This window comes from Canis lupus, chromosome X, assembly GCF_048164855.1.
Source record: "Canis lupus baileyi chromosome X, mCanLup2.hap1, whole genome shotgun sequence".
Taxonomy (NCBI): Eukaryota; Metazoa; Chordata; class Mammalia; order Carnivora; family Canidae; genus Canis; species Canis lupus.
This window is the reverse complement of record NC_132876.1, coordinates 108949203-108976803: the sequence shown is the minus strand read 5'-3', so window position 1 is coordinate 108976803 and position 27601 is coordinate 108949203. Positions and strand designations below refer to the sequence as shown.

General features: G+C 37.5%; 1 protein-coding gene across 12 annotated transcripts in view; it reads right to left on the bottom strand.

Annotated features, from left to right (window-relative positions):
* RPS6KA3 (ribosomal protein S6 kinase A3) overlaps positions 1–26440 on the bottom strand; it is a 108793-nt gene extending 82353 nt beyond the window's left edge. For 2 of the 12 annotated variants that reach the window (XM_072815951.1, XM_072815960.1), the window contains exons 1-3: positions 25951–26084; positions 1859–1952; positions 844–880 (exon numbers count right to left, since the gene is read on the bottom strand). Coding sequence is in view for 3 of the 12 variants with exons in the window: in XM_072815948.1 (XP_072672049.1) it covers positions 22130–22171; positions 25951–26019 (111 nt within the window). In the remaining 9 variants the exon portion in view is untranslated. Of the gene's footprint in view, positions 1–843; positions 945–1858; positions 1953–2111; positions 2221–22129; positions 22173–25950; positions 26089–26400 lie in introns of those variants that run through there. The other 10 variants (XM_072815948.1, XM_072815949.1, XM_072815956.1 and 7 more) reach the window with 9 other exon arrangements.
* Between the last annotated feature and the right edge of the window lie 1161 nt (positions 26441–27601).

The following is a 27601-nucleotide window of genomic DNA, read 5'->3' as shown; positions in this document are numbered from 1 at the left end:
AAGAATTGTTTTCAAAATAACTTCTAAGGTTGTGGTATGAAATTATCACTTAAGATCATCTTTCTGGTTTAAAAAGGATGAACAATCCAAACCAGTAATTCTTAACCAAGGTTTCAGGACTTCTAGAGTATTCCCAAGTATTTTAAGGAAAATTCTGAAATGTTAAAAATAAGAATATTTTACTAAATAAAAATTTTGTTTTAAGTAACTTTATTAAACAGATTGTTTTGTTGTAATAGTATGTTACAACAATGCACAGTTTCAGGTTACTGTTGGATGCCTTTAAAGAAAATATAAAATACATTAAAAAATGCTTTGAGTCCAACAGGAGATCATCATATACAAGTATACTAGAACTAAAAAAATCATCTGTGACTGACGATGGTACCTTGAGATTACTAGGAAATATCATCTGACATCCTCCTATGTAGAAACGAAATATACATATGAACATCGGGAGAAAAGAATTCCTCACAGAGAATAAGAGCCTGAAATAATAGGAAGGGAGGAGGAAAAGAAAGGGTCCAGAACCCTGGTGTACTAATTTGAAGACCGGGTTGTAGGAATGAGCAAGGACTGTATATATTTTTTTAACCACCCTCAAGTTCCCACAAGTATATTTGCCTTCCAAACTCCCTGACATCCGCAGTTGTTCTCCTGCCCAAAGCATATACAATAGGAGTCCATGAAGGTGTTGAGGATGAGGCATGAGAAACCTCTCTTGAATTTCAGTTCAGATACCATCAAATTGTTCAGAATCCAAAGAATCTTCTATGCAATCACAATGAAACAATAAGAAACAAGCATTTTATATTCTTAATAAGGAATGTATATAATCCTTACCAATATGACAGGATTAAGAATCAGCTCCTCATTTATCCTAAGGAAATATCAGAGATGTGCATAAAGACTTATGTACAGTGATATTCATCATACTCATTATACTGAAAAATAGAAAACAATCTAAATGACCAACAGGGGACTGGTTAAATAAATCATAACACATCTATTCATATGTAGGAATACTATGCAATGGTTAAAATAAGGGCCTCAAAAAATTAATGATGCAAAAATACGCTTGTAATATATTAAATCATAAAGGATACAAAACTATATAGCATGACCCCAATTTTATGCCCCCCCCCCCAACATGTGTGTATGTAACTGGCAAAACATAAAATGTTATCAGTAGTTACCTGGGTCATAGGAATTTCTTCTTGTACTGTATTTTCAAAATTATATGCATTTATTATCTATTATTTTTATAATGAGAAAAAGTGCAATTAATATAATCAGAAAAATCCATTATTTCTAGTTAAGGTGCCCTTATGGGTTGCTTTGCTATTCCTTGAGCAACTAAAGGTCTGCTAATACTCAAGACTGCTGTATTTTCTAGACTAGGGTAGAAATGACCTCTGGTTATATCTACATTTTTAAGTTTTAGAGGACCCTTTCAGAAGCTTTTTGTTTTCAGTTTGGTCCTGTGGTTTGTGGCCTCAGAAAATAGATCCATTTTAGGCCTGAATCCACCTTATGTTTTTTGGAGTGTACCCCTTAGGGGAATTCTGCTTATGAAACAGGAGTATGTTGAGGTAAGAATAAAGAAATGAAAACACAGTAGCAAAATTAAATCTGCATTGTGAATAGCAAATATTAGAATCGACACTGCAGGAAACAGAATCCATGCCACAGAGGACAAACTTGAATAAATGAAAAAAAAAGAAAGAAAAGATTAAAAAACTATGGAGGACAGACATAGAAATAATCTATGGATAACAGATGTTCCTAAAGAAAAAAACAGAGCATTTTAATCAATCAAAAGTATAAGAAAACTTTCCAGTTCTGAAAAAAAAAATACCTGAGACTGGAGACTGAGAAGGTTCAACAGAGATCATCAACACCAAGACATGTCCTGGCAAATGTTTTTAAATTTCAAGGATAAAGATATAATCCTACAAGCATACAAGCAGAAAAAAATAGGTTATTTTCAAAGGAACTGAAATCAGAATGACCTCAGATTTTTCCTCTGCAACAATAAAATGCCAGAAGACAATGAAGTAATGACTTACAGAAAGTTGAAAGGGAAAAGTTATGATCTAAGAATTGTATACCTTGTCCTAGTTTTTCATGTACAAAGGTCACAGGAAATTATTCTTAGATCAGCAAAGTCTTATAAAATTTCACCATCCTGGTAGTATCTTTTTTCATAAATTGTTCAAAGATACGTCCTAGACCATTAAAAGAGAATCAAAATAAGAACTTAAGACTAAAAAAAAAAAAAAAAAAAAAAAAAAAAAAGGAACTTAAGACTACTGAGGTAGGGAAGAACTAGTGAAGTATACTGACACCAACTTAATATTTAGAAACAAATGAATAAAATAACCCCACTAATGGAGAAAGGGTCTATAAGGAAGAGTAAATAATTGATATAAGTATATAAACAATATAAAACTTAGTTAAAGGTAAGATTTGTAATCTCAGGCTAAATTAATGTAGATTCAAATAAAAGAGGTAGTGGAAGAAGGGAGAAAAAGATTCTCAATTCTCTCTTTTCCTAAAAGGATTACTGAAAACCACTAGTTTTAGTAGTTAGCTAATAAATATAAATTTTGGAATGTTTTGAGAAACCATATGATAACCAACAATTTATTTATTGCAGTCCAAATCACTAGAAGATAATAACTGGCAAAGACTGTAATAACTACTTTATGAAAGCATCACATTCAACCCTAAGAACATGAGGTAGGTATAATCACCCCTATTTTACAGATGAGGAAACCAAGGCTCAGCAAAGTTAATTAGTGAATGGCAAGAGCAAGACTCAAATCCAAGTCTTTCCAACTCTATAATTCTTTTTTCAATATTTCATAACCTCCTCAAACAAAAATAATCCATATGTCAGAAGGAAAAGAACCACAAGAAAAAAAACTTAAGATGACAGAAATCATTTCAAAAGAAATAATGTAAGAAATGTAAAGTTTAAAGTATCTAATTAAAAGAAAGTATCTTACTGGAACTTAATGCTATTACAGAATTATTGACATTTTTATGAGTGATCATGTTACAATGGTTATGTGTTTTTAAAAGTCTTTACCTTTTAAGAAATATAAATGAAATATTTACATCTGAATTGATGTATCTAGGATTAGCTTCAAAATAATCCACTGGAGCCAGGGAGGGGAAGAGAGAATGTGTGTGTGGGCATGAGTAAAGTACAGATAAACAAGACTGGCCATAAATTGACAATCTCTCCGGGGTTAAAGGAATATGGTGGCTCATTATACAATTCTCTCTTATCTGGTGTGTTTGAAATACTTAATAATAAAAATTTTAAGAGTCACTGGTTATATTTTTTAAAAGGTTAAAAAGCCCACACAATTATTTACTGCTTTAAAGAGACAAACAAAACAAGTAAGACTAGAAGAACATAAAGAGTTTGTAATATTGAGGCCAAAAATAAAATGTGAGGCAAAAACCTATAACCAATTAGAAAGGTCATCTGATTTGAACTAAAAATGTAATTAGTTCTTAATACATATAGTGATAATAATTGCTATCATTTACTGAGCAATTAGCACACACCAGGCAAGTGATAAGTACTATCGGATCACCTCTGATGCTTCTAACAACTCTTCAAGGCATTATCACTAATTTACAAATGGGAAATTAAACTACGTTGGGTAGGTCAATCTTTTTAAGTACTATATCCTTAGCCCCTAGCAAAATGCCTGGCACAAGTAGGTGCTCAATAATTATTTAGTAGGTGCTCAAATAAAAAAAAGTCTAACATCAGCCTAAGGCTAATAAGCAGGGCCTAAATTCAAACCCAAATCTGAATCTAAAACCCCTACTCAATAATGATATTTCTTAGAGTAAAAATGTTTTACTATTTTCAGATCTATAATTAGCATGTTATTTTTTCAAACAAGTCATTAAAAGTAATAAATGCAAAATAGTATTGAACATTTAATCACAGACAAACCACAAAACACAAAAGATATTTTGGAGACTATAACATTAAATGAACAAACACAAAACAGGAGGGGAAGCTTTAGCATTCTAGTATCAGCTAGCATAATGAACAAAATAAGGACAAAGCATTTGAAGTAATTTACATTAGATAGAGTAGATACTGAATTTTAGAATGTAAAAAGAATATAGGTTCATTTCAAGTATCTATGAAAAATTATAAAGAGTATGTCTAGACCATAAAGTAAATACAAAATTCTTCAAAGTAGGAATTGTACAGATCATATTTTCTGATTATGATAAAGAAAGTGAAGAAATAAACCCAAGGCACTCATTCAGAAATTAACATTCTTGTAAATAACTACTGGCTCAAGGAAATAACCACAGCCATCGCTTATGCAATGCTTATTTTGTTCAAAATACGATGTTAGCCTTGTTACATTTTTTTCTCTCAATTCATTCCAATTAATCATTAATAAACCATGAGATGGGTTATTTTGTACAGCAGAGAAGAAAAAATTGTTAATAACTTGTTCAAGATCACAGAACTCTTAGGTTTGCAGATAACTGAACCCAAGTCTGAATCCAAAGCTCATACTCCTAAAACAGAAATGCTGTTAGAATTCACGTATAGACATCTACCTTTGCTCATTTTTCTCTATAAAATAAAATTTTGTAATCAAAGGTAGAGAAAACTAGAGTTCCTCCATAACACAACATGTTCTGAAAGTGTCCATTTATTAAATACACTATTCTAAGAAGGTAATGGTTCATTTTTCTAACATATTGTTATTCAGACATGATACTTCAAATAGCATAATCTCCTAAAAAACAATCACTTTGAATATATTCACGCTCTCAAGAGGGCATGTAAAGAAGGAAGAAACTATAAAATTAGATAAACAAAGTAGTGAATATAAGGTAAATATGATTTGCCAGTAAACTTATTTCTAAAAAGCAGTGTGACTGTGGAAAAGTCACTATTTTCTGATACTTATCTGCAATCCAAAAGAGTTAGATGGAACCTTGGCCAGCATGGATTTGAAAATTTGCCACAGGTCTGTGGGCAAGTCCTTAAGCCTCTCTTGAGTTGTGGTTTCTTTATGCATAAAATATGTGGTTATCTAAGAGCTCTTGCAGCTTGAGAATGTTATAATCTTGTGACTTTAAGCCTTAAACTTAAAGGATTAAAGTTATTTAAGATTTTCTAGAGTTTTCACACCTGAGGAAATTATTGATTCTGTATTTAAAGCTGTTTTTATGTTCTTTTTTTCCTTTTTTTAAAGGAGAGTTTGTATGTGTGCACCTGTGAGCAGGGGAAGGGCAGAGAGGGAGAGAATCTTAAGCAGGCTCCACGCCCCAGAGCAGAGCCCAATGATTCGGGGCTCCATCTCACAACCCTGAGATCATGACCTGAGTAGAAATCAAGAGTCGACATTTAACTGACTGAGCCACCCAGGTGCACCTTTATGTTATTTCTGAGTCTAATTCCTTCTTTCCTGTCTGCATCCAAAATACACTTTTAGCCATCCTTCAGCAGTGCCTTTGTACCCAAATATAAACAAGGATAATGTCAAAGAATGATTGTGTAACTGTTGTCACCTGAAAGAGAAGTACTAAGAAAAAGAAAAAAAGACATTGTTTTTCTGTGCAGAGTAAGGAACCTAAAGCAATTTTATAATTTTCACAATCCAATTTTACTATTCTTTTAAGATTTTATTTTCAAGTAATTTCTACATCCAACATGAGGCTCAAACTTACAAATCCGAGATCAAGACCCAGCCAGGTGCCCCAAATTTTACTATTCTTATTTCACTAGTGTTGGTAACTCATTAAGTGTCAACATGTTTTTTTAAGCTCCTCTATCTATTCCCAAACCTATTCCTGCCTTCCTAATGCCTTCAAGTCCCAACTCAGTACTCTAATGGAGTTGGTAGTATTTTCCAAACCTGTGTGATGATCAGAATCACCTAAGATTCCTGGTAATGATACATTACCAGGTCTTATCCCAAACTGAATCAGAAATTCAGAAGCCCCATGGCCCCATGGCATTTCTTTCTCTTTTTTTTTAAGATTTTATTTATTTATTCATGAGAGACACAGGCAGAGACACAGGCAGAGGGAGAACCAGGCTCCATGCAAGAAGCCCGATGTGGGACTTCATCCCGGTACTCCAGGATCATGCCCTGAGCCGAAGGCAGGCGCCAAACCGCTGAGCCACCCAGCGATCCCCATGGCATTTCATTTCATTTTTTAAACAGGCACTTTAGATGATTCCTGTGATTAGACAAGTCTGGGAAATCACAATGTAGAGAAAACATCTTCGGCTTTGGAATCCAACATATTAAGCTTCAAAACCTGACTTTGCCCTTTATTATAGGTGTGATTTTGGGCAAGTTACTTAACATGAGCCTCAGTTTTCTAATCTATAAGATTTGGATACTAGTTATGCTGGAGGTTGTGGTAAAGCCCAGTGTCTTTGAGTGTTCAATGTTAGCTTCTCTTTCCTCCTGCTCGCCTTGCCAGAGGAAATGACAAATACAAATATGTGAGGGGATTCTGAGGAGTCTCTTATCTTAATGGGACCACTTCCATTTTGAAGGCTAAAAATTTTAGTACTAGGTAACTCTTTAATGCATTACTTGGGTTAGCTAATTTAAGAGTCTCAGGAATAAGTCTAATGATTTCTTCTGGTTTCCAGAGGCTTAATGGAGCCCTCCTATCTAAAACAGAAAAACCATGATGAAGGGCTTTAAAAGCCCAAGTTTTTGTTATGTGACTGTGGCAAAATGACCTGAATCTGTTTCCTCATTGATAAAAACAAGTGGTGCTTGAATGTTTGCTGACCTGAACCCAATATATGTCACCAATAATGTAATGGTTAACAATCACTTAAAGTTAGATACAGTCTTATCAACATTCTTATGAACAAAAAGAAGACCGCAATAACTTGTACGTAGTAAAATGAAACAGAATGGGATTTGCTCAAATACACAATAAATTAGAGCTTAACATCCAAGCAAAATTCCTATTTGTGTTTTATTAACTGTATCTTAATACAAAGTGTTTTAGACAAGCTTGGAGTTGAATTTACTTAGGAAATAATAATCCAAATTACTCATTAAAAATGTGTATGCGTATTTAAAAATTACCATAAGTATATATAAACACAACCTGGCATCAGGGTTTACTTCTGAAAAAACAGTGAAAGTTTCTAATTATAGCTCCATGATTAATTCTAGCTGCACATATATTAAGTATATTAAGATAATGCTATGCTATTATCACCATCAATAAGTTCATTTTACTAAAAATTGTTAGTATTAATTGTTCAGATAAACTATAAAATAACTAAAAGAAGCCTAAGAAACTTTTAAAAAACTAAACATCTGGGAACATTCAAGACAGAATGTTATCCTCAATTCTTAAAAAATAAACAATAAGGAAAAAAACAAGCCTTAACTCTTAAAGTAATTTAAAGAACAATAGCTTTTCTTCCAATTTATTCAAATTATTCTTTAATGCAACTAATTTTTAAATTTACTTCCTGCCCTTTGCTTATTACGTTAATTTCCAAAAATTTAATATTTACTACTTTGAATGAGATTTTTTCCATTACCATTTCTACCTAGAAAAGCTATTTATTGATTTCTGAATATATTTTTGCATAATACCACCTTATTAGACTATCAGTTTTAAAGAACCTTTTTAGTGACTTCCTTAGATTAAGTAGATGACTATAACATCTATGAATAGTAATTTTTTACTATTCTTTTGAATACTCTGATTTTCTTGACTAATTGTATTAGCAAACTCTTCTAGAGTATAAAATAGAGGTGAAAACAGCAGGCAGTTTTAATGAGATTGACTTAGTATGTCCCCATCAAGCATGACACTGGCTATTGGTCTGAGACTGTTTTTAAAGTCTCACATTAAAGACACCATTTTAATCCCATTTTACTGTTTTTAATTGAGAACAGACATTGAATTTTATCTAGTGCGGACTTTTTTTTAACTTTTAAGTAAAAAATGATTATAGATTCATAGGAGGTTGCAAAAGTAAAAGAGAGGTCCCATATACCTTTAATCCAGTGGTCACATCTTACATAACTTCCTGTCAAAACAAGGAAATTTATACTAGTACAAAGCCCAGACCTTATTCAGATTTCAATGGTTTTACAGGTTCTCATGTGTGTGTTCTATCCAATTTATCACATTATAGATTCCTGTGTTTACACCACTTATAAAGATACTAAACACTTAGTTCATCACCACCAGGATCTTATGTGCTCCCCCTTTATAACCACACCCACCTCCCTCCTGCTCTCTTTCTAACCCTGGTCTTGTCACCATTCTATAATTTTGTCATTTCAAGAATGTTTTGTTAATGGAATCACACAATATGTAACTTTACCCACTGAGTATGAATTCTCTTGAGATTCATCCAGATTGTTACATGTATCAATAATACATTCCTTTTAAGTTGCTGAGTAGCATTCCAGTGTGGATGTACCACAACTTATTTAACCATTCACCTACTGAATGACATTTGGTTTCTAAATTTTGGACATTACAAAATAGAGCTGCTATAAAAATTTGTGTACAGACATCAGTGTGAACATTACTTTTCATTTCTCTGGGATCAATGCCTTACATTTCTCTGGGATCAATGCCTTAGAGTATGACTGTTGGGTCATACGGTAAGTTTATGCTTAGTTTTAAAAGAAAGAGCCGAGCTATTTTCCAGAAAGGCTGTATCATTTTATACCCCCACTAGCAACGCATGAAATCTACAATGTCCACATCCTCACCAACATTCAGTATTCCCACTATTTTTTATTTTGGCTCTTCCAAAAGTCAAGGACTCATACCTCATGATGATTTTAATTTCCCTGATAGCTAACCATGCTGATATCTTTTCATATGCTTATTTGCTATCTATATATCCTCTTTGGTGAAATACCTATTCATCTCTTTTGTCAGATTTCTAAATGGATTGTTTGCCTTAAGTTACTGTTTAGAGTTCTTTATATAGTCTAAATACAAGCCCTGTCTCAGATACAGGTTTGCAAATATTTTTACCCATTCTGTAACCTACTTGTCTTTCCATTGCCTTAACAGGGTTGTTTTCATAGAGCAAATGTTTTGAATTTTGATAAAGTCTAATTTTTTTCTTTTATGGATAGTGTTTTTGGTGTTTGGTCTAAGAATTCTTCATTTAGCCCAATATCCTGAAGAGTTTCTTTGAGGTTTAAATTCTAAAAGTTTTATATTTTACATTTAAATCCATGATATTTTCCTGTTTGAGTTTTTTTGTGTGTGCATCTTTTTAGCAGACGTTTTCTCCTATTTTTTATTTTAAATCTACTACAGTTAACATACAGTGTTATATTAGTTTCAGGCATACAGTATAGTGATTCAACAATTCTACACGTTACTCGTTGCTCATCAAGGTAAGTATACTGTTAATTCCCCCATGATACATTTTCAATTAGTTTTTGTATAAGGTGTGAGGTTGAGGTGTTGCTTCACCCACGGATATGTAGTTGTTCCAAGCACCACTGCTGAAAAGCCCATTTATCCTTCTTCCATTGAATTGCTTTTGCATCTTTGATAAAAATCAACTGGCTGTACTTGTATGGGTCTATTTGTGTTCTATATTGAATTCACAACCCTGAGATCAAGACCTGAGCTGAGATCAAGAGTCAGACACTCAAAATGACTGAGCCATCCAGGCACCCCTCTGCGTTTATACCACAAAATACTACAGTTTTGATTACTGAAGCTATATAGTAAGTCTTAAAATTGGATCCTTCCACTTTATTTCTATATTAGATATTTTAGTTCCTTTATCTTTCCATATAACTTTCAGAATAAGCTCGTGTTAAACCTTTAGAAGAATTTGGGGAGAACTGACATCTTTAATATGTTGAGTCTTCAATCTATGAACACAGTACCCTTTCCATAGATTTTGACCTTTGATTTCTTTTATTGGCACTTTTAGTTTCAGCATACACATCCTATACATGTTTTGTTAGTTTTACACCTAAGTATTTTTTTTGAGCAATTACAAATGGTACTATGTTTTTCATTTCAGTTTTCATACATTCATTGCCAATATACAGAAATATAATTTATTCTTTTATTCTGTTCTTGTATCATATAACTTTTCTGAACTCATTTCTAGTTTTATGTAGATCGCTTGGGATTTACAAAATCACTTGTAAAAGTCTTATTTCTTCCTTTCCAATCTGTATGTCTTTTATTATTTCCTTTTCTTGCCTATTACACTGTTCAGAACTTCCAGGACTATGTTGAATAGCAGTAGTGAGAATGGACATTCTTGTCTTGTTCCTGATATTAAGGGGAAAGCATTCAGTCTTTCACCATTAAGTATGATGTGGGTTTTTTCTTTGTGTGTGTGTGTGTGTGTGTAAATATTCTTTAGCAAACTGATAAAGAATTCTTAGTTTGATGAGTTTTTACTATGAATGTTTAATTCAGTTTAATGCATTTTCTGCACTATCAATATAATGTGATTTTTCTTCCTTTTTAATATGGTGGACTATACGGACTGATTTTTTAAATACTGAACCAATCTTATATCCTTGGAATAAAATCCATTTCATCACAGTGTATAGTTCTTTTCATATGTTGCTTGATTTCTTTTGCTAGCATTTTGGGGATTCTGTGTTCACGTTCTTGAGGGATACTGGTCTATAGCTTTCTTTTCTGTACTGTCTTTAGGTCCTGGTTTCAGGACAATATTGGCCTCATAAAATGAATTATGAAGTATTTCCTCTTCTATTTTCTGGAAAAGACTGTGTATAATTCATATTGTTCCTTTACTCTTGATATTCCAGATCCTTCTTTTAAAATTTCCTTTCTGCTTGAAGAACTACCTGTGGTCATTCTTTCAGGATCTGCTATAGACAAATTCTCCTAGCCTTTCTTCATCTGAGACTGTTTTGAATGTACCTTCATTCCTGAATGATGTTTTTGCTGGGAATAGAATTCTGGGCTGATCTTTTTCTTTCAGCACTTGAAAAATGGTGCATTTCATCCTGGCTTCCATGGTTTCTAATGTAGGATCTGTTGTCATTTGAATCATTGTTCCCTTATATGTAGTAGCTCATTTCTCTTTAGCTGTATTCAAGATTCTCTGCTTTACTTTTAGTTTAAGCATTTTTTAAAAAATTGTGGTAAAATACAACATAAAATTTACCATCTTACTTTTTAGTGTACAGTTCAGTGTGTTAAATATATTTACACTGTTGTGCCACCAATATCCAAAACATTTTCATCTTGCAAAATTGAAACTCCATACCCATTAAACACGCTCTCATTTCCAAAGGCCTGATTCTGATTTGTCTGGGCATGGATTACTTTGGGTTTATCTTGTTTGGGGTTCAGTCAGTTTCTGCATCTGTAGATTTTGTCTCTTGCCAAATTGGGCAAGTATAGGCCATTATTTCTTCAGGTCCACTCTTTTTCTCCACTTTCTGGGACTATGACGACATGGATGTTAAATCTCTTGTTAATGTTCCCCAGGCTCCTAGGACTTTTTTTTTTTTTTTTTAATCGGCTCACTTTTCTCTGTTGTTCAAATTAGGTAATCTCTGTTGCTCTATCTTCAAATTTACGTTTTCCTGTTATCTTCACTTTTCTATTAAGCTCATGTATTGTTTATTTCAGGTACTGTATCTTTCAGCTCTAAAGTTTCCATATTCTGCTTTATATCTTTTGTTTTTCTAAGATAATTTTTTTAACTTGATTCAAATGTGTTTGTGATTGCTCATGGAAGCATTTTTATGATGGCTGCTTTAAAAACCTTGTCAGATAACTGCAACATCTGAAGCATCTTGGTGTTAGCATCTGTTGACTTTTTTCTCATTCATGTTGTGATTTTCTTGGTTTTTAGTACAGTGATCTTTAATTGCATAATGGACATCTTGGAGATAAAACTCTTGATCCTATTTAATCATTTTTTAGCAGGCAGTCTACTAGTTGAGATGTAGTATAAGGGCAGGGTGAATGTGTATGTTCAGCTTCCTGCTGGGTCCCACTGACACCACCCTGGTAAAAGTGGAGCAAGGACTCTTGCTTTTCTGAACAGGAGTGAGATGGAAGTTCAGCTCCATTCTTGGTACCAGTAAAAGTGGGGTACCACACCATTGCATTGCCTCTGAGTAGGGGTACAAGCTCAGTTCCCTGATGGATCACACTGACAACAGGGAGACAGCAGAGGGGCACCTGGGTGGCTCAGTGGTTTTGTATCTGCCTTTGGCTTGGGTTGTGATCCCAGGGTCCTGGGATTGAGCTCTGTATCAGGCTCCCCACAGGGAGCCTGCTTCTCTCTCTACCTATGTCTCTGCCTCTCTCCGTGTCTCTCATGAATAAATAAATAAAATCTTTAAAAAACAAAAGAAAGAAAGAAAAAAAGCAGAGGCTGACTCACACTGCTTTTTGCTGTAAGGTAGAATGGAAAGTTCAACTTCCTTAAGGGCCCAGCTAACAGGGAAGGGAAGAGGGGGAAGTAGAGTGCCAACCAGCCCTGCCATCCACCATTTTGTTCTGCCTTGTAGATGCCAGATGGAGGAGGGGGCTCAGCTACCCACTGGGCCCCAATGACATCAGGAAAGAAGGGAAGCAGAGTTGACTAGTCCACGTCCAACCACCTTGTTGATTTTAGATGAAGGTGTAGGCTCAGGGCAGGAGTGGGGACTACCCCTGCCTAATACCACCTTGTTAAATCTCATTGCTTCCAGATTGGGGTGGAGGCTCAACTGGCTCCTGGACCCCACTGATGGTACCTTAGTGAGAGAATCACTTCCTTCTGCAGGTAGTGGGATGGAGGGGGGACAGTGAGGGAAAATCAAATTCCTGACCAACCTGCCAAAACCACCCAGCAGGGGGAATCAAAGTGCTGTCTGCTTTTGCTAGGCAGGGAATGAGAGTTTAGGTCCTTGATCTGCCCAGCCAACATCACTGAGTGGAGGAATTCAAGCACTGCCACTTGCTTCTTTGGAGTAGGGTGGGATTTTTCTGGGGGTGTTTGGCTGCAGTAGGGCGGGGACTGCCAAAAAGATTTACTATTGTTAGGCTACCCTTTCCCCGATTCACTTGGCTAAAGAGAACAGGCTTTTCTTGGAGCCCCTTTTGTCTGTGCCTATTGGTGATTCAGGTCAGAGGCTTTTACAGGACCTGTCCAAGATATACGGGAGGCAATAAAAATAACCCAAGGAACTCACTATTTGTGTCATTCTTTGAGTCTCAAAGTCTGTAGGCAGTCTGCCTTCTTGTTTCCACCTTTCAGAGTGTTCCTGTACTTGAGGTGTTATGTTTAAGGGTTTTAGTTGTAAAAGAGGACCTAAGAGGAATGGGATTCCTTCAACTTGGGAGAACCAGAAATCTCCTCTAAGTGATTTTCATGTTGAAAATAACATTTATTTGCTTTGTGTGTGTATGTGTGTTTTAAAAGGAACTTTATTAGGTGTCGGGGTAATAATATTTACTTTCTAATCTTCCACATTATGCTTAAAAATGCACTATGGAAAACTGCTGTAACATTATAGATCATAATTTTCTTCTGAAGTTCCAATTATATCTATTTGTAACATTCCTGGCTAATTTAGCTTGCTTCATGTTATTTAACTGCCTGTCCACCTCAGTACTTTTAAACTATAATATTCCAAAGGAAATAATCATATTTCATTCATCATTACCTAGTAATATCCTCAACACACTCAAACAGCCAAGGGGAAAAGTTCACTTTAAAATTCATTTATGGGGCACCTGGGTGGCTTGGTTGAGCGTCTGCCGTCAGCTCAGGTCATGATCCCAGAGTCCTGGCGAGTCCCTGCTGAGCAGGGAGCCTGCTTCTTCCTCTCTCTCTCTGCCCCTACCCCCTGTTCATGCTATCTCTCACGTGCTCTTTCCCTCAAATAAAAAATAAATAAATTAAAAAAAAACTCCTTTATGAGCTCTTTTTAATAATCCAAAAGAAATCCTTTTTTTTAAAGTAGGCTCCATGCCCAATGTGGGGCTTGAACCCATGACCTTGAGATCAAGAGTCACATGTTCCACCACCAGCCAGCTAGGTACCCCAGGAAATCTTATTTTTAATTTGTCTGTGACATTTTTCTCTTTAAGTAACCTTCCTTACTGCTACCAACATCCATTGTAATAGTTATTCCTCTTGAATTATACCAATAACCAGGAGGAACTTGAAGGAAAGGAGGCAAGAAGGTTTTGTTTTGTATTTTCCTACTTCTTTAAATGAAACACCTGTACATCTCACTGAACCTAAGAAATGGATTCTTGGAAAAAAAATCATTTATCTATTGACTTATATTTAACTTTGGAGAGTCTAAACATACAGTTTTAATTGATCTTCAATTATTTCCTGTACTCTTGCTTTAAATAAGAAACTATAGAATAGTTTAACAACACTGAAGACTCTAATGAAAAATATCACTGCTTCAATAGTTGCTTTCTTGCCATAATTTTCTATAATTAACATTAACTCTTTGTTGTGTTCCTCTAGAAACTCTACTCTGGCTGGGAAAAGGGATGGTCCAGGTGATGAGGTAACATAAGATATCTCCAAAGAACATAGGGCTCTACTGATCCAGTTGGAAAACCAGAGTTCTAGGAAAAACTTTGAATTTATCACATATAAAAATAAAAAAAAACTTTTGAAAACACAGATTGAAACTAAGTTTTCTAAAGAACTATGTAGTCCCTGACTTATGATGGTTTGACTTATAATTTTTTGACTTTACAATGGTGCAAAAGTGATTTAACGTCATCTAGTAGAAACCACAATGAATTTTTATATTTTCCCTGGCTAGCAATAGGTGGTATGATACTCTCTCATGATGCTGGGCAGTGGTAAGGAATAGCACTCTTAGTCAGCCATGTGATCATGAGGATAAACAACCAATACACTTAAAGTCATTCTGTTTTTCACTTTCAGTACAGTATTAAATAAATTACAAGAGCTAGTCAACACTTTGTTATAAAATAGGCTTTGTGTTAGAGGATTTTGCCCAACTCTAGGCTAATATAAGTGCTCTGAGCATGTTAAAGGTAAGGTAGGCTAAGCTGTGACACTCAGTATGTTAGGTGCATTAAATGCATTTCCAACTTATGATGGAACATAATCCTATTTAACTCCAGGAAGGTCTGTATACAATATAACATAGACAAGGATCTTCTATTAACAGCATTAATGCAAAAACTCCATTTAAGTCTCCAAATCAGTAAAAAATAAGCACAAGAATTAATTATGTATACAAATAGACAACAGGCACATGAAAAGACCCTTAACACCCTTGGTTATTAGGGAAATGCAAATCAAAACCACAATGAGATACCACTGCTCACATACTATGATGGCTATAATGAAAAAGACAGTAACAAGTGTTGATGAGGATAAGGAGAAACTAGAATCCTCATACACTGCTGGTGGGAATGTAAAATGGTTCAAGGAATTTGGAAAACAATTTGTTGGTAATTCAAAAATATTAAACATAGACTTACCATATGACACAGAAATTCCACTCATAGGTACATACCCAAGAGAATAAAAAACATATGTTCACATAAAAACTTAATACAAAATATTCATTGCAGTATTATTTACCATAGCCAAAAAGTGGAAACAACCCCAATGTCCACGAACTGATAAATGGATAAACAAAATGTGGTGTATCTATACAGTAAAATATTAGCCATAAAAATGAAGCACTGATACATGATATAACATGGATGAACTTTGAAAACATTGTTAAATGAATGAGGTCAGACACAAAGTCCACATATTATATGATTCCATTAATATGAAATGTCCAGAATAAGTAATCTACAGAGAAAGTAGATTACTGGTTGCCAGGGGCTGGGGGAAGGAAGGAATAGGGATGACTGCTAATGAGTATGGGATTTATTTTTGGGCTGATGAAAATGTTCTGGAATTAGATAGTGGTGATGGTTGCAGAACCTTGTGAATATACTAAAACCCACTGAATTGTATACAAGAGTGAATTTTGTGGTATGTAAATCATATCTCAATTTTAAAAATGATTAATTAAGGCTATTTAACCTAAACAGGAAAAAAAAAACCACCAATGACCATGTAAACTTTAAGTTTCCTTTTTTTATACTGTAGCAAGATAACCGTAACTTTTTCAGGTTGACTCAGATCCTATTTTCTGACACTTTGAGGGAGTGTCAAATAGATTTTTCTAAAGAGATGCAAATATAAAGAGGTAATGATTTAATAAGCAGCAATTCAAAAACAGAACACAGTTACCCAAGCACACACCTGAGGACTACTTTATGAAGACTGTTAACTAGTATCTGGACAGTCCCCTCCCCTTTTCCAAATACTATAGTTTTTGTTTCAAATGTTCACATGTAAGACACCTGTTTAGAAATCCCAAAACATTATGTCATACAATGTTACAAACCCCATTTCTCAGGCCAGGTCACAAAAACCTATTTAACCCACAATGTATTTGGAGAGTAGAATCGATTTCATTTTCTAACTCTACCTATACATTCCCATAAAAATATCTTCTCAGGCAAACCACAGAGAAGCTTTCTCCCCTGTAGGAGATTACATCTAGAATGAGTCACTCACCTACATGCTGTTCTCAACTCAAGCATGGCAGTTTAGCAGAAGATCAGTGAAATTTGCAATCTGAGACTAGGGTTTGATTCCTGCCTCCTCTACTAACTAGTTGTGCAACCATGAGCAGCTTATTCAACCTTTCCAGGCTTTAGCTTCCCTATCTGTAGGTTGAGAAGAATTATGTCTACCTCATTCAAGTTGATATAGACGGTGTCTAGTTACAGAGGACATTCAGTAAATGCTAATCTACAAGATGTATCAATCCACTTTTCCAGTATTAATTAGCACAGCATAGTTAACAAAATGCAACATTTTTTGATAGCTAAATTTCCCCAGTCCTTGGTGTTATCATTGAATGAGAAATGTCACTAGAAAGCTAGCAAAAGTGTAGAAAGTGCAGAATGGTGATTTGAGGGGCACATACCATGTAATAGGGTTTATAAAAATCTTCAGGGTAGGTGAAGAACAAAACAAAGCTGGTTAAACATAATTTGAAAAAGCATAGTAAATATTCTTTCATTTAGAAAAAGCTTTAGCAGGCAGCCCTGGTGGCGCGGCGGCGGTTTAGCGCCGCCTGCAGCCCGGGGTGTGATCCTGGAGTCCTGGGATCAAGTCCCATGTGGGACTCCCTGCACGGAGCCTGCTTCTCCCTCTGCCTGTGTCTCTGTCTCTCTCTCTCTCTCTCTCTCTCTCTCTCTGTATCTTTCATGAATAAATAAATAAATAAATAAATAAATAAATAAATAAATAAAATCTTAAAAAAAAAAAAGGAAACTAACGCACCACCACAGGCAAGATGGTGGTGGTGGTGTGGACTCTGACGACACCTAGCTCAGAGAAAAAAATTGTACAAAAAAAAAGAAAAAAGAAAGAAAGAAAAAGCTTTAGCCTATTAATTTCAAAATACAAATAACAAAGCAAAGCTGAAAAACACCAGTATAGGAAAAAAAGTTCAATTTGTACTAATCCTATAATCTAGAACTGTGCTGTTGAATGTGGCAGCCAATAGCCACAGGTGACTATTTAAATTTAAAATAGTTCAAATTAAATTTAAAGTTCAGTTCCTCAGCCACACTAGCCACGTTTCAAGTGCTCCATAGCCATGTGTGGCTAGTAGCTACTGAACAATGATGATCTAGAAGTTATGGGGTTTTTTTTAAGTTAATCTTTACTATTATTTTATCTTATTTTCAGGCTCCTAAATGTAAAAAATTAGAATATCTGAAGTTTTTAGTATAGATTCTACAAGATTTCTGGAGAGTTTTCTACCAAAACATTATATGTGAGACACACTTCAATCTATTATGTCAAAATCATCTTTTGCTTCAGGCTATCAATTTAACATCTGCTTCTAACACATATCAAATGACTGAACCAAGTTTCCTATAACAAGCTTTGTGGACCACAGGATTAGAGGCAAGCTCACAGAAATCTAGATGACCAGGTCAAGTTTGAAGATGAGATCATCATTATACAGAAGATTATAAAAATCAATTTACATGGTGGATTAAACATAACTAGTTTTTAAGGTATGTAATATACCATGGGTATATTAGTGAATATTGGGAAGCCTGACAAGTTATGCTACTGCTGTAATTCTATTTATACTAATAAAGGAAAAGAATGATAGGAAGTATAAAAGCGCTTTTGGATTTACACACAAATATAGGGTAGCTAACAGTCAGGAAACTAGCACTATTTCATGGGGAAAAAAACCCTCCAAAGACCATGTGGAGACCTGACTCCAGGTGGGGCAGTAGGCTAGCTTTCTGTTTTGTAGGCCTGTTCTTTAGTTTATTCACATTCCTTTCTAGTTGATACTTTCCAGAAAGGAAGGTAAATACGCAGAATAGGTAATGCCAGTAATTGAGCCATTTGGTCACTCTATGTTGAAGCATAAAACACTGTTATTAATAGGTAGTATGTCCAAACACCCTTGGCCCCAGAGGTATGTGTATACAATGAGCAGAGATCACAAAAACGGTGAGGATGCTCTTTTACATTATTTGGTAAGCTGTGAGTGTAAACTGTTTTTTAAGATGGAGTAACAAGGTTCCCAAGTTAAAAATGACTATCAAAATATCAGTAATCCTAGATATTTTCTAGTAACTGTGAGTTAGAAGCGATTAATTTAAAAAGGAGAGTGGGAGAGATAGGCAGATTGATGGCAACATAAAGTTTCCAAATGATAAAAGAGTTTTTAAAAATAATGAATTTGAGATATAAATTACAGAGCAAGTCAATGTACAGGCCACTTAACAGAGGCAATTAGCTTGATATTAAGGTAGAATATGACCATTAATTTTCAGAATATGGGATAAAAAGTTTAAGTTATTTTAAATTTTCATTTAAATCATATTTAGGGGGATCCCTGGGTGGCGCAGCGGATTAGCGCCTGCCTTTGGCCCAGGGCGCGATCCTGGAGACCCGGGATCGAATCCCACGTCGGGCTCCCAGTACATGGAGCCTGCTTCTCCCTCTGCCTGTGTCTCTGCCTCTCTCTCTCTCGCTCTCTCTCTCTCTCTGACTATCATAAATAAATAAAAATTAAAAAAAATAAATAAATCATATTTAGGGGCACCTGGGTGGCTCAGTTGGTTAAGCGTCTGCCTTCAGCTCAAGTCATGATCCCAGAGTCCTGGGATCCAGCCCTCTTGTTGGGCTCCCTGCTCAGTGGGGAGTCTGTTTCTCCCTTATCCTCTGCCCCTTCCCTCTCCCCCCAGTTCATGCTCTCTCTTGTTCTGCTGTCTCTCAAATAAATGTTAAAAAAATAAATTTTTATATTTAAATGTCTAGTCCATTATAAGATGGAGAATTGGGGGATCCCTGGGTGGCTCAGCGGTTTGGTGCCTGCCTTTGGCCCAGGGCATGATCCTGGAGTTCCGGGATCAAGTCCCACATCCGGCTCCCTGCATGGAGCCTGCTTTTCCCTCTGCTTGGGTCTCTGCCTCTCTCTCTCTGTCTCTCATGAATAAATAAATAAAATCTTAAAAAAAAGATGGAGAATTGTACAATTTAAAAGATTTCAATTCAAAATGAAAAACTCTTGACATAAAAAAAAGCTTTGATACAATTAAACATAACAGCTCATTTGCAGGCAATACTGGATCATGTTACTATAGTTATCAGTGTCCAAACTGTTCTGCAAAGCACTTGTGTCCTTTGAGACTTCAATAGATGGTTGAAAAAAAGGGTTTTGACATGAAGTCTCAAATGATGTGGGCTATATCTTTTTTGCAGATTCAGCATGTACAAATATCATCTTAAAAGTTCTAAGAAGTTATGAGGTAAAGACATTGGCCAAATACTATTTACCTCTATAACTGCCACATGTATTTGATTATGTTACACTCCTTTGTTTCGTTTTTGTTTTTGCATGACAGAGATGGTTGCTGGGGCATAGATACATCTTTAACATTTCCAGAGACTTCTCAGTTAAAAATACTGTATATCATATTTCAAGTTCTTTAAGTACAAATACCACATAAAAGACCAAATCCAAAGGATTTTATTTCTAGACAGGAAAACCCAGTTACTTGTGGCATATTCAAATAACCAAAACAAATGTATTTAGAGTAATGGGGAGGGAGGTGTGACATATTAATTTCTGTCCCTAAAAGTGAAATTAATAGGACTTATCCTAAAATATAAAAAGGTGTGCACATTTTGTTTTGGTATATTTTAGAGAAAGTAAGTTAAAATTCTACTTATTAACACTATATATTGACTTTATCCATGTCTTCAAGGACATACTTCCTTCAAGAAGTTGACATCTAGGATACACCAGCTTTCACCAATCGTAAGACACTATCATGTGTAAAATATACTATTATATATCCCTAAGGGGAAAGAAACACTGCAAATTAAACAATCGCATGCCATGGACTGTGAGATGCCTTCCAATTTGACCAATGTCGAAATGTGAACATTAACTTTGCTTTCTTCCTTCTTCCACACATATTCTTCAAACGTTCTTTGTCTTTCCCCTTTAAAGATGATATTGAAGAGGGGAACAATATAAAAAGGGACAGATTCAAGAGATTCGCATTTACCTTATCCTTATAATTATATTCAGATATAATAATGGCTGTTTAAACAGATCAATCAAACAAATCACTTTTAATTGTTCTGCTTGATTCAGAAAAAATTACCCCAGAGGAAAAACACAGAACTTCCTCACACAATTCTGTTAGACAGATTCATTATATTATTTATTAGACACTTAAACCATGCACTGAACCACATACTTTATATATATTATCATTTCACTTAATTCTCACCACAACCCTATGAGGTAGGTATTATTTCATCCCTATCTTACAGATTAGAATGTTGAAGCATAGAGACATTAACCAATTTGCATAAGATCACTAAATTATTAAGTGGCAGAGCCAGGACTCAAACCCAGGTCTTTATGGCTCCAACACTTTGCCATACATCCAAATTATCTTACAAAGTACCTTCTAAATTTTAAGGAGGTAAGTAAAACTGAAATATTGAATTGCTAGTAACTAATGTGTTGGCTTAAAATAGGCCAAATGTATAAAATAATAGTTGTCTTAAATGGATACATTTTATCCTCAATCTGTTTCAGAAAACTAACATTTACAGTTGTTTTATCTTTGTTTTTATGCTACTTGGTATTAAATTGATAAGCTGGAATATGTGAGATCTGCTAATTGTTCCAGATTAGTGACACAGGAAACTAGCAAATCTGAAGTGGGGTAGAAGAAGACATTTAATGCCAAATATAAAACTGCAGTTGGTTGTTTTTATTTTCTATTATGTGAATTGGGGAATTGCATGTATAATATAGATTTGCACAATTGCATTCCAATGCTTTAAAACTTGTTATCCATCAAAACACATAAACAACTGAGCTCTATAACACTCATGCATTACCAAGGGACCACCAAAATGTCACTGTTGTACACTGTAATCTGGATCACTGGGTCTAAAGCATCCAGTCTGCACTGGGAAACTGGCGCCCTTGACATCACCCAACATTCACAGCCTGCTATATCACATGTCCCTGAGTATGGAACTCTAGAGCAAATCTTGTCAATGATCACAATGATATGAATTTTTTAGTGTGTGATAAATTTTTAAAAAAATCTTTACAATTCTGCAATTCAGACTTTCGATAAATGATCTACTATATTTTTTTATCTATAATTTACCAATTATCATGTCCTTGGTCAAGAGTGCACATCCCAATTATGCCAGTCTCCTTAAATAAAAATAGGATATACTCATTTTAATTTCCAGAAACATACTAAAGAAAAGGCAAAGTCTGCCTATACTTGTTTCTTTAGGTTTATCTCTTTATCTTAAAATTTAAATGTACCAAAGAAGTTTCACATTTTGGATCAATCCAATTAGTATAGGAAGAGCTGCAAAAAAAGCAAACTTTCCTAAATTTTAGTTGAACAAAAACTGACATCTTATAATATCATAATCACTGAAAACAATGAAGTGCTCAGTAATGTGTCACAGTTACTATTGACAGTTGACATGTAACAATACCTGTCCTCTCCTCAGATCTTCACTTGGGGGAAAGAAAAAAACCTGAAAGGTGATAGAAATGAAACAGGAAAAGGAAAAGAAACTTAATAAAACATTTTTCAAAATCAATGATCATACTTCAATAGAATGTATTTCCCTACAGATAAAAATAAGAAACCTAATATCAATATAGTAGAAATACTCCAGAATCCAATACAATCTTTGAAGATAAAAATGGATGCACATTCACTGAAGATGGTTTCCAACACAAGGGTCTCATTTTTTATAAAGAAAATATTTATATAATTAATATTTTAATGCATTATGGGTACTTGCTATTTAAAACAATTCAAGGTGGCTATTTTTATACAGCACATTTCTATAAAGCAAAAATAACCTTAAGTATATTAAGGCTAAATTAATTAAAATTGTTCTTATTTACATTTACTATCATTTATCCTTTATTGAAAACTTAGAAAAAGTGTCACTTTAGGTCAGGCTTATGATCTAGTAAATGTTATCTCTGACAGCAGTGGCAAGGAATTTACAGAATAGTCACAATTCCTTGATATCTGTCTCCTAAACCGTCAGACACTCAAAAACATACTAGCATCTTTAAATAACTCACTAAAGAGTTGTGAATTCACCTAGACTATTTAGGACACTATTTTGTTTTTAATCTTGTACTAACCTTGACTGCTTACATAGTACTTCCTTTATTATCCTAAATTTGCTTCTTTAAACATTTGGCCTAGTTCTAGCCTATCATGTTATGACCCATGTTTGAGTTAACCACAAGGGTTTTTTTGTTTTGAGCACCATGAGACCCATGTGAGGTCTTAAAAGCAGGAAGGCTATGTAAAGGAATGAAGAAACTGCCTTGTATTTTCGGTGAGGTACTCAGGTTTTTAAGATTGCTCATATTTCAATGTAAGATTAAAATGATTAGAACAGAAGTAACATTGATAATCACCCTATTCCTGACCATCATAATTCACTCAGTGGATGTCTATTGGATTCATAATATACATGTGCCAGGCACTGTGTTAAGTGCTGAGAATACAAAGGAAAAAAAGGCTCTCCTTTCAAGATTTTACAATCTACTAGGAATCAGACCACAAATGTAAATCTCTATAGAGACCAACCCTGACACCTTTTAGCCCAGAAAGAAAAAATTTCGATGAATTTACTCAAGTAAATATCTTTCAAAAAATGACTTTATTCTGGTAAAATATAATTACTTTCTATTAAGAACTTACTGGGGGAGGAGATGGCATAATAGCAGACATAATATTAAGTTCAATATTAGACTTCTGAATGAAAATTCTCAACCTTTTCCTTGCTGGCTTCAATTTCCAAAATTGTATCAGAAGTAATTTACTTGAAACAGATGAACCACCAAAGGCAACAAAATATCTAAAGGCCATTAAAAAATCTTTAAAAAATTAATCTAGGCAACTCCAGCTCCCTGTGACATATCTTATGCCAGAATATCAAGAAAATTCTTTGAAAATGGCAAGTTGTGGAATCCTATCTGCCAGGTTCTGGAAACCATGACAGTAACTGAAATAACTAGGCTTTAACAAGTGCGATCGCTTATAATACCGTAACTGTTTCTGAAAAATACATGACCTCCAACTACTGGCTTATTTATTTATACCCTGAATTTTTCCACAAAGGATCTGAAGCAGCTACCTTAATATAAAGCAAAGCACATGAATTATACCCACTCGGCTTTGAGTTATGGCTCTGTCGTTTACTATTTATAATCTTTGTGCCCTTAACTTCAGATATTCCGTTTCTTAATCTGTAATAATGAGGATCACAACCCTACTCTGTTGGGTCATAGGAAGGATAAAATGAAATAGCATGTACCACAGTATCTGGCATATAGTAAGTGCTAAATAAATATCAGTTTTGTGCCTTCCTTATCCAAATGTATGCTATGTAGAAAAAAGATAAGGTGGAATTTTAAATGATTTTTTAACACATTGATACGTGCCAAGCAGAAATGTGGACTGATTATGAGTTGCAAATGTTACCGTTTGCATGTAACAATCAGGCTCAAAGCAATTCAATTTCTTTTCACAAGGTCAGCACTTTGAGAACATATTTTATAAAGCTTTTAGCTATATTACTCAATGCAAATAAATCTGAAGGAAAAAATGAATGAAAAGAGTCTGTTTGCATACTAATTTCCATACTATCCATTCAAAGGATGATAAAACATTTTAAATTCAATTTCCTTATAATACATCGATAGTATTAAACAGGCTAACAAAAATTTAAATGTAATCCTGCTAGTCTTAAAAACGTGATTTCCTTTTTAAAAATATTTAGAAAACATCTATCAATATCTTTTCCATTGAAGAGCAGCGTTTAGCTTAGATTTTAAAAATATGATCCAAGTCACAAAATACTAAGTACCAGCCGTAAGCACTATTACAACTCTGCTCACGTTAAGGAGAGCAAGTAAACATTTTATACAGCAGTGGGTGGAGGTGACTAGGAAAAAATTGAAAAGCAATTTGAACTGACTCCCCTCCCCCTCCATTATACCCGAGAATGCAAGTGTCCCGCATCTCAGATCAAACTGAGCCTCGGTCTTACTGACGTAACCAGTAACCCTATCCACCTCTCACACTGCGGAGGCCGGCAGGGCAGCGGCTGCCGCCAAGTACACCACTCATCAGAGCCTGCCCCATTCCACCCCCGCGTTTCAGTCATGCTTTCCAGAAATGGGGTCACTCACTAACTATTACACACACGCAGGCTATCATCCTGTAATCCCCCAAAGTCCGCTGCGGGGATAGAAGATAGCAAAAAGTCAAGAAGGGAGAATCACAGACGTGCCACCATCAGGAATTGATTTTCCACTTCGGAGAGGAGCGCTGATGCCCTGGAATGGGTCTTGTCTGGATTATTTTCGCAGACCCCGAGTTGGTTCTGGGACAGGGACGGCTGCGAAAGCTCGATGCTAGGCTGTGTCCGGGGAAATTGTTTTGCCGTGTTTGGGTATATTGTTTTGGGTTTTTGGCACTCGGTTAGGTGTCTCAGGGACCGTCATCGAATAGATCCCGGGCGAAGAAAACCTGAAAGCCCTTTAGGGCGGCTAATGATCGCCTTGAACATCACCCTCTCACCTCCATGGACAGGAAACTCAAGTTAAAGCTCCTAGGGACTGGGGTCCTCGAGCTCAGCGACCTCAGAAATGGGGGAGGGGGGTGGATCTCAGGCTTCCACTTTCTCCTTTGCACCAGCAGAAACCGCTGCGGCAGACAGACTGGGGGGAAGGCAAAAACCCTTGGCTGTCCTGTACCCCTTACCCGAAGCCCCCACAGGTCGCCAGTCCTGCCTTGGGCCGTTCTGGCCCCTGCGCGCCCGACTCACAGCACCAACTCCCTCCCCTGGCCGGACTCGGGAGTCCCTGCTTCCCAGCGAACCCAATCCATACCCCTCCCTTACACTCCAAAGTCGCCAGGGTCCAGGGAAGCCCCCAAGCAGGCAGGGCCAAACTTCCCAACTCCTCTTCGGCCCCCGCTCCGCTTCCCGGTCCCCCCACGCAAAGTTGATTAAAATCAGCTTCTTGCAAAGCCCCAGCGCCCACTCCAAACCCTACGCGCCACCACACCACAGCCCCCCGAGCGAGGGAGGGGAGGTGAGGGTGCGGGTGGAAGAGAAGGGCAAATAGACCAACCCCAACTACCCAAACCGGAATCCCAGACCGAGGGGAGACGCGAGCAGCAGAGGAAGGGGCCAAGTGGCCAGCTCCAGGGAGGGGAGCTGGCCGGCGGGGGCGAGGGGAGGGGCGCGCCAGCCCCCGGCCGCCCGGCGGCACTCACCTCAGCGCTGTCGGACGGGCTCTCCACAGCCATCTTCTGCCACGGGTCCGCCAGCTGCGCCAGCGGCATCTTCCCCCCCGGCCCGCCGCCTTCACCGCCTCCTCCCTCCCCGCCCGCCCCGCGGCCGGCCCCGCTCTGTCGCCGCCCGAGCCCCACGACAGCAGCAGCGGCGGCGGCAGCAGCAGCAGCACCAGCGCCGGCTGCCCGGGAGAGGGCTCGGCGCCGACACCGACCCTCGAACGCCGCGCGCCTGGCTGGAGATGTCCGCGCGCCGAGCGAGAGCCTCGCGCCGCTGCCGGGCACCGGGTCTCGCCCCTTTCTTCCTCTCCTCCTTCCGCCGCCGGGACTACAGCTCCGCCCCCCCCGCCGGTTCCCGCGCCCGCTCCCAGCAGAACAGCGGCGGCCGCGCGCTCCCCCACTTCCGCTCACAACATGGCGCCTAAGCGATACCTGTCTCTCAGAGCGAGGCTCGGCCGCCGCCGCCACCGCCGCGCGCACCCGGGGGCGGGGCTTGGGAAGACACGCCCCCGGCCGCCGCGCTTCGCTCCTCCCTCCTTCCTCGCCCCAACCTCAGCTTCTGGGCCTCGCCTACTTTCAGGAAGGGCGAGCCGGAGAGATCTGGGGGCGTCGGCGGGCGGCAGGGGAAAGAAAAGGGGAAGGGCAATGAAAGCTAAAGGCTGGGAGCCCTAGGCTAAGGGTCCGAGCAGGTCGGAGGCTACTTAAGGATGTAGAGAACAGTGGTCTCCGCCTAGCTGGGGAGGGAGGTGGGCGAGGCACAGTGGGCGCAGTCGGGTGTCAAGGACCCGGGGAGTGAGTGGGTGTCTTTTCGGTCTGACTCCTCAGTGGGTGTTTGTGGGGAGCATAGTGTCTATGGGCACATCCTTTAATGGGCCAGGATCCGCCCTATCCAGGCTCACACGCTGGGCACTCACCTGCCGCCCCCTCCTCCGTAACGTCCCCCAGGATGGGGACACGTAAGCTTTGTGCCCTGGAGCCCCCTGGAGGTTCGTCTCTCGATTTGATTCAAGGCTCTCCAAATCGAGGCAGTTGTGTTATATCTTTAATATTTGGAATTCATTTGTCTTGCTTGAGTCGCCCCCCACCCAAAGTCTGCAGAGCCCTCGGGCATGAACCTCGACTCTCAAAGTCCCCGCTCCCTGGTACCTAAATCTGCACGAGGAAAAAAAACAAGGAGGTTCCTTGAGGCTGCCCCACTCAGCAGAGGTTGGGGAATTATTTTAAAATATCTTGTTGGCAGGAGCCTGGGGTTCTTGCTCCACTGTTGACTCTAAATAAAAGATTAGATTAAAAAATCAGGCTGGCCCAGGGTGGAGGAGAGAAAGCGAGGGAGGTCCTAACTCCTCCAGCCCAAGATAGGGAAGCCCTGGGTTAAGGAAAACCAATCCCCAGACGGCAACGGAATCCAAAAGGACTGAGAGTTTGTGGGAAGAGGCCTGGGCGTCGGGACTGAGTGTCGCTGGGGTGGGGGGGTGGGGGGTGCGGTTCCACCTCGTGTTCCCAACGCCAGGTGCCTAGCAGACTCCGTGCGCCTGGGCAAAATTCTGTAAAAGTCGCTGGGCTGAGTGGAAAGCTACTGCAGCCACTGGCCAACCCTCTCTACGAGAAGGAAAAAAAGTAAAGGGAAATCTCC